This window comes from Protopterus annectens, chromosome 7.part0 (assembly GCF_019279795.1).
Source record: "Protopterus annectens isolate FY-2018-M chromosome 7.part0, PAN1.0, whole genome shotgun sequence".
NCBI classification, from domain to species: Eukaryota; Metazoa; Chordata; order Ceratodontiformes; family Protopteridae; genus Protopterus; species Protopterus annectens.
This window is the reverse complement of record NC_056739.1, coordinates 232,129,830-232,145,598: the sequence shown is the minus strand read 5'-3', so window position 1 is coordinate 232,145,598 and position 15,769 is coordinate 232,129,830. Positions and strand designations below refer to the sequence as shown.

Here is a 15,769-nt window from a genome sequence, read left to right as displayed (position 1 = left end):
CATCTTTAAACCTGCCAACTGGCCAGCTCTCACTACTTCCTTAAAACCTTACATTCCCAACCGTTCACTCAGATCCAAAAACCTGCACGATCTCCTGGCCATCTACTGCTGTCCCACTCCTTAGCTAAACAGTGGGAACTCTCTCCCCACACACCTAAGCAACCTACCTAACCATACAAATTTCAAACCTGAGCTACTCTCTCATCTTTCTTCCAAATGGGAATGCCCATGCCACGCTCCAACTTAACCCACCCCCCCATTTCACCTTGCACTGACTCATCCAACTACCTCTACTATTACTTCATCCCACCCAAAACAATCCCTCCCCTACCAAAAACTAATTTTCTTTCTAATATCTATTGTACTATACTCTCCAGTTTCAAATATACTATTACTCCCTCCTTGCATAATATTTTCCTAACCTACTAATGGCTAGTAGCTATATATTTTGAAATGATAAACATACAATTGAGTTTATAACAAAAATATTCACTTTATGTAAATGTTGAAATTTCTTTTTTGAATTATGTCTTTCATTTTTGTAACATTGTGACAAGCCAACTGTAAATTTCATGATGGAGCTTATCTGCAAATGTTTAATTAGCTGTATGAGTTATGTCCTTTTGTAACATGTTAAATGTAACTTGCTATTATTGTGGAGTTTTGTCCCCGGGCCTCCACTGAAAATGGGCTCTTCTTGGCCCAGTGGACTTGCGTCTATATCATGTTATTGAAATCTTACTACATCGAATCAGTAAAGGTCGAACTCTAGTGGACGATGTAGTAAAACATCGATTAACATTAAAAAAACCAAAAAAAAACAAAAATAAAAACTAACTAGCGTAGGCAAGGGGGCAAGCCCCCCCTGCAGCCTCCACGTGGGGGGCTGCACCCCCCACAACCCTCTACTTAAATATTCCAATTCCAAAACCGCACTAAATTGAGGTAAACGGAAATCTCCCCCTACGGAGATTTCCATTTACCTGCACAATGTTCTGCACTTTCGATGTTGTGGTGCTGACAATATCAGCTTCGATAGTGTCGGCTTTCGACATCGTGAAGTAGACCCATGGACTTCCCCGGTCATCAAACATAAATAAAATAAATAAATAAATAAATAGAATGTGTATTTAAAATGTTATTCTTTGTGGGAGTAACTGCTCTCAATTGGATATTAGTTGCAGATGCTTTGCCCTAAGGAGTGCATCCACCTGTCCACCCACACACAATTATTATACTACAAACATATCAATCAAGCAATAAAACTGATCGAGTAGTGTGTAGGATGTTTTCACTTTGCTGTTTGGTTTTCTATTTTGTGTGTGGAATGCTAATTGTCTTTAAATCCCAAATACTGCTAGACAGGGGTCCAGGGAAGTAAATAGTGTGGGAAGAAATAGCCAGGGAATTGTTATGGCTAGGCTTGTATAGGCCCTAGGGCTGATAGCCTAGTACCAACCTATGAACCTATACAACTTGCATGATGGACTTGGCAAATAATAAGACAAGCACAGGTTGTCATTGTATTTCCTAAATCCACCAAACATTTATGTATGTATGTATTTCATTATTTATTGACTGGGAAAGTCTAACTAGGACAGACCCTATTTTCAACGGAGACCTAGGGAGAAACTCTCCAGATGGATGTCTTTGGAATGTGGGAGGAAACCAGAGAATCCGAAGGAAACCCACGCAAATGCAGGGAGGACATGCAGACTCCACAGAGAAGGCACCCCATCTGAGAATCGAACCAGAGAACCTCTTGCTGTGAGATGAGAACGTTAACTGCTGCACCACTGCACCACCCATATAATGGCAATGTGACAGTACATAAGCAAGGAAAGAAAATGCCCAGAGGGAAGCCACTTCTTCTAAAGGTGGTGAGAGCGGAATATGAGAGGTCTATATGCTAATATGATGCAAACCACCATAATTGAGAGAGTGGCATAAATTAAGTCACAAGTACTAATGCTATAGGAAGTAACAATGAAAACAAAACCATTGGCAGGGACTGTTAGAATATATAATGGGTGGGGAATAAAGTTTACTATGGAATAATGCTGGAGGGAAGTAATCACGCTGGTAGAAAGCCAGCTAGAGTGATAGAAATTAAGCAGCTTAAGTGATAAAGAGGGGTGGCAGAGCATTTTTGAAATGGGCGTGTACAACACAGGATTCCAGATTGGTAATTTTGTTGGCCCAAATGTAGGGAAGATTATGGTCATTGATCTATTTGTAAACAATATGGATGGTCATTTTATAGGTGTGGATTACAGGCAGGCATTCCTTGACTAAACTACTCTTTAAGGGTGGCTTTTGTCATTTCACTTAACTTAAAACTATTTTGTTATTAACATCCAAAGCAAAATATTAGACAGAATTATGGCAAGCAAAGTAGATGAAATTCCTGGCCACATCGAATCATCCCACAGTGGCAGTAGTAACTGACTTACAGAAGGCATTTTGATTCCTAATGCTCTTCATAGCAGCCTTCACGAACCGAACATTTTGGAAAAAATGGAAGGTTACCCTCAGTAGTGTCAATTAACTTGGGCCATGGGCACTACAAGTAATTCAGATGGATGTTGTCCAAAGCCTACACATTTTTTTCACAGAACCTTTTACTGTTTATACTGGCTGTTGCAATCTTGAGTATTTTTCTGTCAGCAACACAGAGAATGGGGGGTATTCCATACTGGTGGACATGTGGTCTATAAACTATTCACTGTGGTTTGATAATCCCATTAAATACTTGCCAAAATAGGTGTTCACTACATTCTGAGAGGCTTCATGACTAAAATAAAACAAAGATAGTATGCTATTGTTATCTCTGAACAAAACTACCCTGAAGTTAATACATATGATCAAACAATGGCTAATATTCTCTTGCACATGCAAAATTTCCATATGCCCAAAGAAGATCTGAGATTCATATGTTTATTAAAAGTTTTTATAAAATCTGCAGTTTGCCTCTTGGTGGATTTTTAATCCATGGGCACAGAAAGCCTATAAAAAAGGTTCTGAGGTCTCAAGCTTTACTTACATTTGTCTACTACTTGTGCACATCCATATGCTCTTTAAAAAATGAGCACTGTCACTTGTTTTCCACTGGATGCATGTATTATTCAGAAATGGGAATCAACTAGTGTAGCTTTGCACATAAAAGGTCCGACTTTATCAAGAGGAAGAGGAATGGGGGCTGGTCACATTAATCATGGGTATGATCCTCTTATAAGCAAGTATTGTAAACCTTTTTGTTATACAAGAAAATATTAGCCTTTCATATTATATGTCTGGAGAAAATAAGCCATGTAAAAGTGGGCACAGCCTCTCATATTACATGTCATAGATTAGAAAAAGTTCTGTAATAAATCTTTTGTACTTGGCTGCAAGGAATATGAGCCCCACTCATGCAGATACAGCCTTATTTTACATGTGTTACAAAACAGACTAATATTATTAAAGTCTAGGTGTTGTTATGTTTTGTTTGTTAGAAGTAAAAAAAAAAGCATTTTAACTAAGAATGGGGTTCCACAGGGTGCTGAGCTGGTAAACCTCCATGGGTTTTTCAGGAATAGTCAAATAAGGGATTAACCTCTAAGCTTTGGGATTGGCTCCTTGTTTGTTCATCTCCCAGATTTTCCTCCAATCAGCTCCCATGGACCCTCCCACAATTGTTTGCAACTGTCTTTAAATACTTGACCTGTTGAATGTAATATATTAGAACAAGACCACTCATCCATTAAAGCATCTGGAGCGTTTATCTCCGGGCCTCCACTGAAAATTGGCTTTGTTCCAAGTCGGACTTTCTGGTAAACAAATGTTAAATAAATAAAAATAAATTTAACTACTGAACTGAATAAAAAACTGGGAAACTTCAACAAGGTGCCTTTATTCCTCCCTCAGGGAGGGTATTAGAGATATAGTCTTCTAGATCTGCTAGTGAAAGTGCTTTTACCTGGTCTTATTCATTGCAATCTATTTTTTGTTAGTCCTGTCACCCTCTGGATCACAGGTGGGATATCAGACTTCATTTGAGCCCTCTGGATTGCCACTGTTTTCAGACACATAATTTGAAGACTAATAAATTGTACACATAATGATCGGGAATACATCAGGCAAGTACTAGGGCAAAAACATATACTTGTTAATCTTACAAAAATGCATTAATATCACTGAATATACATGACCCATCTTATCTTCTACTAATACCTAATTTCTATTTTTTGCCTCCTTCCTTATTTTGCATTTCATAGTATTTTATCGTAAGCTAATCTGCAAAGTATTCCTTTCCATGTTAAGTATCTGTTAAAGTAACTATGGAGGACGATAATGACATTAGAGCAGGAGCTGAGAGATCTGAATGGAGAAGGGTAGGAGCATGTAGAGGAAGTGAAGATGAATATGGAGAGCACTATCAAGGAGTTACTGGAAGAACGATAGCTGTAGGCACTAGCAGAGTGGAGGGGTGATGGGTAAAGAAGAAATAAAGATGTAAAGATGAAACAATGATTCGAAGCACAGACCATGCTAGCTGGAGTAGAAACAAAGCAAGGTAAACTTACTCAAAATAAAGAGGGTAACATGTCAGGTCACCAAAGAGAGTTTCAGTGAATGTGAGAGGATTGAAGTACATTTGCAAAACCTGCTTTTGTTAAGAGTCATGTTTGCCTCTTTTCCCGATGTTATACAAGTTTGGAGTGGATATATATAATTCCACGGGGGTGTAGGCAGTTCCCTCTCATGCAAGGTGCAGGAGTGGCAAGCTTCCCACCCCCTCAATAAAAGGTTTCCTTGGATATTTGCTAAAGATAGTTTTGGCAAACATTTCTTAAATTTTTTACATCTGCCAAAACTAACTTCAGTGAGTAAAAATGAATCCAGTGAAGAGCTAAGATGGGCACTTACAGAGATTTCCATGGAAGTGTATGCAAAGAAAATCATGTGGAATATTTAAGAAATGGAAAGTGCCAGAACTGGTGTCTATCCTAAAGAATAGAGTTTATAAGGAAAGAAGTAATGATCCCCTGCTACTGGGCTTTAGTCGAGTCATACCTTGTTACTATACGCATTTTTAGAAGCCATATCAAGAGAATAGAGATGATGTTTACAGGTAGAATTCCAAAGGCAAACCACATCAAAAGTTAAATGGAGTGGCAGTAAATGGGTATAACCAAAGTCAAAAGATCAGAAAGCAATTTTCCCTCTCTACTAATTTCTAATGTTGTCAGTTTTGCTTTCAAGTCCTTTATATATTACAATTAAATCAAACAACCTCTTGACCAAAAATGAGGTAGTTCTGTACTGCCAGTAGTTAAGAGAATGGGTGATCACTTAATTTAACTTGAACATTCAGAAGAAGCTTTGGAAAGTAAACTTTGAAAGTTCACCTAGGAAAATTATGAAGTTGTTTTTTTAACAAAGTGTATCCCAAAGCATGATGATGCATGTAACATGATTTTGTTAATTTTATGCCAGAAAGTTGCAGCGATCTTTGGTCATGATCTTTGAGCATTGTAAATATGACTGCTCTATCTCTGTCTCTTTGTGCACCTCCAAGCTAGCATCCAAGTCAGGTTTGTTTACACCACACCGGTCACCCTTTATTCTAGGATTATGTACTAATCAGTATGATATACCTGATTCTATTAACTAAACAATTGTGAACCTTGCACTCTGTGTAGTATTGCAGCCTCATACAAACAGTGCACATTGAATACATAAACTTGCCTTTGCAGCACTGTAAACACACATTTGCAGCACAAATATGTGCACACATCTTTATGTATGTTTAATAGATGCATTTGACTTGTAGTTCCTCGTTAAAAATGTAACAACTAGAGGGGAATTTCATTGTAGCATAACTGTGTAATATGTCATCTTAAAAAAAAAGTTTTACTTACTCTAGTTTCTGTATTTTGCAGTGTGGGCTTCCTAAGGCCTCCAAAAGATGTGTCATTCCAGCTTCTCCTATACCGTTAAACATTAAGCTAAATATAAAAAAAAGATACTTGAAGTTAGAAACATTTTTTCTCAGTTCACCCTAGGAAGTCTCCTCTTTCAAATGTTACTGCATGGCTGTTGGATACTACTTAAGTATTTTACCTATCAGATAGACCAACCTCACCTATTTAGTATCTCCAAGAATCCTCGAGTATTGACCATATAGCTGCTTTAATTGTACCCTGAGCAAACACCAGTGACTATTAAATTGTACTTTTCTTTGTTAGTTTTGATTTCATAACAAAAAACAGAATGAAGAAACATTGCAAAAGAACAAACAGAAGCCATAGAACTGCTGAAATATTTTTAATGTGTTCTGTTACCTCAGCCAAATGCTTTCAGAGGAATAAATTACTCAACACCCAGCAGCATAATTATACTTCTAAGATAATTACATTCAATTGAATAATTAGAAAATTTAAAAAGACACTGTACCAAAGAACATCGGTGGACATGTATATATGTATATGTATATATATATATATATGTATATAGATATAGATATATATATATATATATAAATATATATAGATAGATATAGATAGATATAGATATATATAGATATAGATAGATAAATGAAAATATATACTTCTATGTAAATGAAACTGAACATTGATTTCATCAAAGTATTTTTCATTCATTTGAAAGTTTTATAAAACAAGGGTGTTTTATAAGAAAATTCAGCACTGACTCAATTAACCAAAATAAATCTGATCACATACAGTAATCAATAGCTTAAAGAACTGTTTTGTGATTTAAACACCTTCTGTTAACATGTTTACTATAGACCAAGTGTGAGCTGCTGCTTACATTAAGTAAAACTCTATCACTCATACTCCTTATATTCTGAAGTAGTCAACAAATGCCTACGCTCAGGTTTTACAACTTGAATAACCATAATAAATATATAAACTGCAACAATTTCTAAAATAATTTGTCACTAAGTTTTATAGCCCTTAAATGGCCAAGCCATGCACTTATACTGTACTGATGAGCTCAGGTCAGAACATGGCATATCTGCAGACAGTGGGTTTTGCTGGCCTGAATACATCAGCACAGTCTTAAGAAAAGTGAATGTAAAAAGTCTTCTGCATTCAGAAGCCACGTAGCGTAAACACTGATATGCCTTAAGGGGTTATTTCCATATATCTCATGTGCCTCCATTACAGGTGGTTTAAGGTATTTTATTTTGAATTTAGTTTTGCTACACCTTTCTTGGTGTTTTTCAGTTATTTTACGCGTCACCTTTTGGTTTGGTTAGTATACTTCTTTTCATCTTTACTTTTATTTACTTTTTTATTGTGAATTGCTTGAATTCTGTGATTAGTGGTTTGATTGCTAACTGTACATTCTGTTCTGTATTTTAATGCAGAATAATTCCACCTATTTTAATTGTTTGCGGTGTAGGTTTTGAATAAGTGGTGTGAAATTTTGGCATAGAGTTTTCAGGGAAGTCATTTCATTACCAGTTTGTAAATCATATTTTCATCTCAGTTGCACAAATTCAATGTTCCAGTTCAGGTGATGTGCTCTGTAGTTTTTATGTTGAAAATTTGATCACAGAACATTAAACATTGACAGAGTTATGGACATTATGCATCCCATTTTAAAAACTGTTGTACAGGTTTACAACATTATGACTGGGATACATCTTAATACGACATTTTCAGGGTTGTCAATTTAAGGACTATTCTTGTCAAATTTTGTGTTACATAATTCCAAGTGAAAGTATTGTTATGTAGATATTTTTGTATATCATACATTTGACCTGATTTGTACAAATGGAAAAAGCTGACCTCATAGTAATAAATTTTGGCAGATTTAGCATATATTAAAAATGATGAATCTCTTCTTCCTTGTGCCTATTTTTGCAGTTTATTTTTCCCTCAGATGTGGAAGATAAACTTCAGTTGTCTGGCAGGATCTACTTTAAATGGAGCTGCTTTAGTTTCACCAACTCTGCTATTCATTCAGCTTGTGCTATATTGGCAAGTGGCAGCAAGTTGAAAATGCTTTTCTTCTAGGAGCGGAAAATCCCTTTCATCCTCAGAAATGTGGGCGATGGGTCAGTATCCCCTTCTATATATATAATGCCTCCCTTGTCAAAAAAAAATAAATAAAAATTGGAGAAAATGTATCTATGGAAACTGTGTGTGTCTTGCACTAGAATACAAAGGTATTGATTAGGGTTTTGGGAAGTGATCAGTAAGTAGATGTAGGGAGCAATCTGGGACTTCAGGAATAAGTGAAGTGGAGATTTAGGTTTTGGGATCAACAGGAACTTTACAGTTAAGGAGCAGTAAGGGAGTGCTATAATTAGAAGTGAAGACCAGATGTGAGGGAGCAGGAAGGGAGTGCTATGATTAGCAGTGAAGACCAGGTGTGAGTGAGCAGGAAGGGAGTGCTATGGTTAGCAGTGAAGACCAGGTCTGAGGGAGCAGGAAGGGAGTGCTATGGTTAGCAGTAAAGACCAGGTGTGAGGGTGCAGGAAGGGAGTGCTATGGTTAGCAGGGAAGACCAGATGTCAGGGAGCAGGAAGGGAGTGATATGGTTAGCACTGAGCACTAGGTGTGAGGGGGCAGGAAGGGAGTGCTATGGTTAGCACTGAGCACTAGATGTGAGGGAGCAGGAAGGGAGTGGTATGATTAGCACTGAGGACCAGATACGAGTTTTAGGTTTAGAATCATGGCTCTGGTAAGGTTATGTAGTTAACTAGGGTCTGGTGGTACAAGCAATATGTAATTAAGCAGGATCAGGATAGGGCAAGTGTTAGTGAGCAAGTATCATGATCTACGGACATAAGAACAATTGCAGTACACCACAAGCTGAACACAAAATGAACATTTCTCTTCTTTCATCACAGGTCAGAGCTAATGAGTGAAGTAAAGGATACATGTGAGATTTTGATAACTGGTAAACAGAAGGACTCTGAGTGAATATGATACCTAAGAAATTTCTTCCTTGCATGAAACCCATTTTATGAATGGACAGTTACCATTCTAGTCAATTTCTATTTATCCATAAATAGCTTAGAAGTATGCAATAATATCTGACAGAATGGGTGTTAAAGACAAAGCTACTGTTGTGAAAAATTTGAGTCTATCCCCCCCATCCATGGAAGGTCCATTATTTCCAAACAAAGCCAAGCCTAGATTGCTTTATTGTGCTTATCAAATGACCACAGTTGTTGTTAGTCTTTTGGCTTTTCCCGGTTAGTGGTCGCCACAGCGGAACTCAGGTCTGCTAATGATTGGCAGTAGATTTTCATGAACGCTGAGGTGTCAGCTCGACGTTCAACCTTCAACGAAGGCACGCCCATTCACGCATGTCTTTTGAACACCACCAAACCACGGGGAGGACATGCAGACTCCGCACAGAAGGCACTCCCAGCACTCCAGCCAAGAATCAAAGGGGAGAACCTTTTGCTGTGAGGCAACAATGCTACTGCTGCACCACCGTGATTGTCATCAAATGACCACAGTGAGATTTTGTTTTTTAATCTAATCCATATCAATTTTTATTTTAAAGGACTTTTTTTTTCTTGGTATGTTTCAATGGAATAGTGGTCCTTTGTCCCTTTTGCATAAGTGGAACAATTCAGACATTGTACTTTTTGAAATGGTTACATAATAATGAATGTGCGTCTCTGAATGCAGATCTGCGTGTGTGTGTGTGTGTGTGTGTGTGTGTGTGTGTGTGTGTGTGTGTGTGTGTGTGCGTGCGTGTGTCTCTACGTCTGTGTTTTAATATATTCCAGAAACCAATATTTAGCATTGTAATATTTTGATAAACAGATTGTCATGGCTCCAATCAGAAATGCAGACAGCACCATGGCCAGGTTTATGCATAGGAAAAATAGACCAGCTAGGACATGTTTCCAATTTTAATTTTTGCTGTTTCTTTACTAAGGCTTTTTAAAAGGAGAAGGAAAAATAAAAGCAAGGCACCCATAGCCAAAAGGTGCCTCTAGGGAAGTGATGGCTTCTTAGTAGTTCTTGCGTGATGGCTATGATTAAAAAAACCTCAGAGAAATGACTTGATCAAATTATGAAGATGTTTGCTCCTTGTCATCACACAGTAACTTCTTGAAATCTCTTGCCAGTTACAGTTAACCAATCAATGAAGTTATAGGAGTGAGCCACAACGTGAGGTAAGACAGCCAAGTAAATATTTTTCATATTTCTGATTTTATCCTTCTAAAATCAGCAAACATTACAGTTAGTCAATGCTAAGCATATAATTTAGAAATAGTTCAGAAAATGCAAAAGCTGTTGTTGCCTCTTTAATTTTTTTTCTTTCTGGTAAATTGCAGACGACTATAGTCTATCAATAATGCTAATCATAATAGAGTTTTGTGATACGTAATGCAAAGAAAATGTACGTGTCTTTAGTTTTAAATAACGTACCTGATTTTCCTAGTATTTTCTCCATCCTGTCTCTCTCGTATTTCTGGAGTCCGGATTTGTGATTTTATTTATGTATTGTTGTTAAAAAATAAATAAATAAAAATAAAAGTTACAGAATATAACAATGGAAAAAAGTCTGGGCGACCAGACCTTTTTCCTTTGGTATATTCTTGGATTTACAACAGGCATGCTGGTTGGGCTGGCCAATCAACATGCACATTTTACAACATTAATGGCCAGTAATTGTATAATTAAGCAATAACCCATGTCTGGGTGTGGGTAATGTTGGATTTACCCACAGTTGCTGTGGTTTGGTCACTCGGGCTCATCCCTCGTGACCAAATAAAGCCAACCGTGGGTAAATCCAGCATTAACAACACCCAGGAGTGGGCTACTGCTATTATACAATGACATTATTTAACAAAAAAATACTTACATTTCTTAATGTCTTTGTATAACGGTGCCATGCTGTCCTTCCGCTGCTGGTACATTTTCTGTTGCCTTAGTTGATGTACTGAGCATGCGTATGGGAATTGCGTTCCCATGCATACCCAGTAAATCAGTGCTTTGGAAAGCAAGAGATGGAGAAACGATCTCCATTGCTCTGTTTTTCTTTCCTTTTTTACTTTTTTAAATTAAAAAAAATGTTTCAGACAGTTTAGGGGTAGGAGAGAGACAGAATGGAGGAAATACAAGGAAAACCAGGCACTTGTCCTTAGTTTTGAATAACGTACCTAATTTTCCTAGGATTTTCTCTGTCCTGTCTCTCTGCTATGTCCGGAGTCTGGAATTCAGATTTTATGTATTTATTTTTAAATTAAAAAAAATTAAGTTACTGTTTATACCAATGTAAAAAAGTCCAGGCAACCAGACTTTTTCAATTGTATATGCTCAGATTTATAATGGGCACGCTGATTGTGCTGACCAATCAACATACTCATTTTGGAATATTAGTGGCCAGTCGTTGTATAATAAATAATAACAGACATTGGAGTTTGATGACCTATCAAAACAATTAATTCTGTGTAAAGCTGTCATCCTATCAACTATCCATGGATGTAATGTAATCTGTCCTTGCTTTTTTCCTTAATATTTTGGCTTTGTTACGGATTCTTTCTCTAAGATGTAGAGTCAGCTTTATTTAAGAAACAGGCATGTAGGATGTACACAGACAAAATACCTATGATTGCTAGGGCTGTTTGTGGAGGAAACTGCTATTTGCTCTCTATTCTGCCTTTGTGGGATTTAATGTGACCTGTGTGAAGAAAATTGGAATACTTCAAAACGCAGTATTTGACCATTTATGTCTCACAGTCAGATGTCTGAAGTGTGCATGCAAGCATTTTTAACTGAGGGGTGGGGGTAGGAGCAGTCTCTGGATGAAAGTTGTGACCCTCATCATCTGCCTAGCTTAAATAGTTTCTGATCTTGCTTAGCAAAACTAGTGTTAGACAGAATGCTTATCTTATGACATTTATCTATCTGACGTGTACTCAGTTATTGATGGATACACAGGCCACCACTGGATATGAGTGTTTTACTTCTACTGTTCTTTAATCAGTGTTAAATACAAGTCACTTATCTTTTAAAACAGTACTGACTGATCTGCAGTGACAGAAGTACTGTTAATGTATTTCATGAAATCAAAGTAAAAACAGTAATGCTGTTGCTTGCATTGTGGTGGGGCTGCAGTGTATTTAAGATTAAAAAAGTTCACAGTAATTTTTCACTTCTGATAGGAAGCAATAAATTACTGGTAGAGTGGTGCAGTGACTAGTGCTGCCATCTCTCAATGTATAGCTCTGGTTAGGTTTTAGGCCTTGGCTTTTTCTCTGGTGAGCCAGTATGGCTGTATTATCTGTATTACCTGTATTATCATGTAATCTGGTTTCTCCAATACCCTGAAAGGATTACCACGTAGGTAATGTGCAGTGAGTGTAATGTACATACAACTGGCTAGGGCCTATGTCAGTATCGTAACCTTGGATGAAAAACAGGTATAGCTTGTATGAGATACACAGCACTCAGGGGTGCTGAAAAGGTGTATGAATACATGTAAAAAATCACGGTTTTATCTGTGAATACACACAATATCAGGCACATACTTAACTTTTTTTTACTGTTACCCAGAAGATAATTATCTTTCACAAATAAGGCATAAAGTACATCACAGATCAGCTAGACCCTCAGAATGTATAGGAGATTGCAGGCCCCAACTTCCAAGTCTGTTGAAACAGATTTTGACTCAGGCCTCTGCCCTTAACCTCATCTAGTCTAAAACCAAATTTTCTCATAAGGTGAATAGAGACTGCTGCTGTAGCGTGACTGAGGGACAGGGTCTGGGGATAGTATAGTCCTTGCTCTTTATCGCTTGACTGAGGGACAGCGTCTGAGGTAGTATGGTCCTTGCTCTTTATCGCTTGACTGAGGGACAGGGTCTGGGGATAGTATGGTCCTTGCTCTTTATTGCTTGACTGAGGGACAGGGTCTGGGGTAGTATGGTCCTTGCTCTTTATCGCTTGACTGAGGGGCAGGGTCTGGGGTAGTATGGTCCTTGCTCTTTATCGCTTGACTGAGGGACAGGGTCTGGGGTAGTATGGTCCTTGCTCTTTATCGCTTGACTGAGGGACAGGGTCTGGGGATAGTATGGTCCTTGCTCTTTATCGCGTGACTGAGGGACAGGGTCTGGGATAGTATGGTCCTTGCTCTTTATCGCTTGACTGAGGGACAGGGTCTGGGGATAGTATGGTCCTTGCTCTTTATCGCTTGACTGAGGGACAGGGTCTGGGGTAATATGGTCCTTGCTCTTTATCTTTCCTTTCAGACAAACCTCAAAGGCATGTGTGGGAGGTTGGACAAGACAGTGTGGTCATTTATTTCTTTAACTTTCAAGACAAACTTTGGAGGTTTGCACAAGGTCCAATAAGCTTGTAAAGCAGCAGTGAATTGCTTAAGACCAACAGGTTAGATAGGATTGCAATGACTGTCGCGTTACTTTCCTGACAATCAAACATTTCAAGGAGGCATGATTTTATGTCTAACAGTAGCAAGCTGAAAGGCTACTGTGTTTTGCTCATTTCTTTGAGTTAGTCCTAGTTTGACATTAGAGTTGTATACAGAGTTAGGCTGTCTTTTGCAGGATAAGGAAGTATGTTGTGAATATGTTTGACAACAAATATTTGAAATATAGGACTGTGGCCAGCTGTGTCTTCAAGTCTAAATCCAAACGGATACATATAAGGTGTTTTTTTTCCTCCAGAGAGTGTAGGGTGGCAGACATTATTCCAGGCTGAGATATATGCATTCTTACATACATTGTCTTAATTTACTGTGTACTGCTATTTTGTCAGATACTGCAGTTATTGCACTTGGGCATGATTTTTTAGAAGATCTAGAAAAAAATGTAGCTTCTGGGGGCCACATGGCTGCCCAGCTCCTCTGATTTCTTTCTTTCTTTTACTGTTAAATAACGTAGGAAAAAGCAAAGATGAGTTGAGATTAAATGTCTTTCCTTAACTTTGATTTTTGTTCAGGGCAAAGATGAATCAAAAGGGTGGGGGATTCTAAAATGGACTTTAGGTCTTCCAGAAAACCTGTGGATTCTGTGGAAGGAGCTTGCAGCCCCCAAAATCTCCAGGTCTTTTCGATTATTTCTTCCACTGCTATTATACTGTGCTCTGCCCCATCTTCAGTGTGGTGAAAAGATGCAGGAAAAGGCAAAGTTAAAAGCATGAATTTCTATCCTTAGTCGTGACTTTTGTTCTGGGCATTATGGAATCAAAAGGTGTAAAAAAAAAATAAAAAAATAAAAAATAAAAACAACTCTATAATGCACGTCAGAACATCCAGAAGCCATATGGCTTTGGTGCCTAGCAGCTGCAGATTCCCAGCTTAGTTTTCCTGCATACTTTTAATAGTGCAGCATGTCAAAGTTAGGGTGTGTTGTAAGGATGCAGTAGAAAACATAATAATAAGGCAACACATGTGGAAATGTAGGAAGACAAGCTATGTAGAAAGGTTATGAAGAGATGAAACTGGGGAATCAGTGTGAGCAGCAGGTGGGAGTGGAGTGCTCTGCAGCTCTTTGCTAAGGTACCATCTCATCTAAGCCTGTCTTGGATAGTGCACACATTTAATAACTATTCTGTGATAAATGCTATTTACAAATGCTTTAATTGTGCTTCTGCGACTTGAGCTGTTTCATAAGGTGTCCAAGTAAAGCTGTGATATTTTGGACTGCTCTTTATAGCAATGATCACACAATGTTTTAAAGTAAGTCCAAGACATTCTAGCTCTTTTCAGACTAGTCTATGACTTTTTATGAACAACAAGAGGCGTCAATGTAAAAGTAGTAGCAACTATGACAAAAAAAGTATTTGAAAGTATGACAATAACTGGATAAGAAAAAAAAGTCATAAAGTAGTGATCTAGTGATAGTTAAGGTGGTTACAGAGCTAAAGACATTTTAAATTATATCCTGCAATATTCTGTATAATCAAAATAGGATACCAACTTCCCCCATTGTTTAATCAAGAAGGATTACTGAGAGTGGGCTCTTACTACATATTCAGTTTTAGATGGTACTAACAATTTACTCTCCATTCCTTTCATAAAGAACACCCAATTATTAATTTGAAGATTTAGTTCCCTTTCATAGTTCATAAATTAGTAGTAGGCTAACTGCCCTTGCGAGCCATTGAAGCCTAACCAATTATCCCTTGTGAGACTCAAAACCTGCACCTTGTGTTTGTAAGGCAAACACCTTAACCATTAGGCCACCCTCCCAACTCTAAAATAAACAGCCTCTGCAAGAGTCAAACCCAAGACCCTGCAGACCATAGACAAAGTGATTTACCACTAAAACATACCAGACAGACTTTCCAAATTACATTAGCATCACTGTTGAATGGAGAAAGAATTTACACCCATACAGGGAGCATACTATAACTTCAGCTTTGTTAAAGTTAATATCATTATCTCTAACATTTTTTTAAATTTGTTTGCTAACTAAAAGGAAAAAAAATGCATTAGCAAAACTACTACTCTAAGTATTGTTAATAGAAAATAACTTAATACTTCTGTTGCTAAACAATTGTTTAATTAATATGTAAATGTTTTTCATTTATTTTCACAGACATAACTGCAAATGCTTTAATTGTAGTTTTAATATTGTGGAGCTTTACTCCTGAGGACTGTGCTGAAGTGGGGTAGTTAGCACAGTAAGTCTATCAGATAAATAAGTGCAAATAAAGAAAACAGGCTTCCAAAAAGCTTGTAAACTCTGTTCTACTTCAAAGTGCACTTCCTTTTTATAATGTATGTAAATTAAACAAATAAAAAGTAAAATAAGGATGAGCTGA

General features: G+C 37.5%; 1 protein-coding gene across 2 annotated transcripts in view; it reads right to left on the bottom strand.

Annotated features, from left to right (window-relative positions):
* Nucleotides 1-15,769, bottom strand: part of LOC122806371 (NACHT, LRR and PYD domains-containing protein 14-like) — a 549,548-nt gene that overhangs the window by 88,757 nt on the left and 445,022 nt on the right. For both annotated transcript variants that reach the window (XM_044076722.1, XM_044076721.1), the window contains exon 14: nucleotides 5,904-5,990. In XM_044076722.1, coding sequence (XP_043932657.1) covers nucleotides 5,904-5,990 — 87 coding nt within the window. The remainder of the gene's footprint in view (nucleotides 1-5,903; nucleotides 5,991-15,769) is intronic.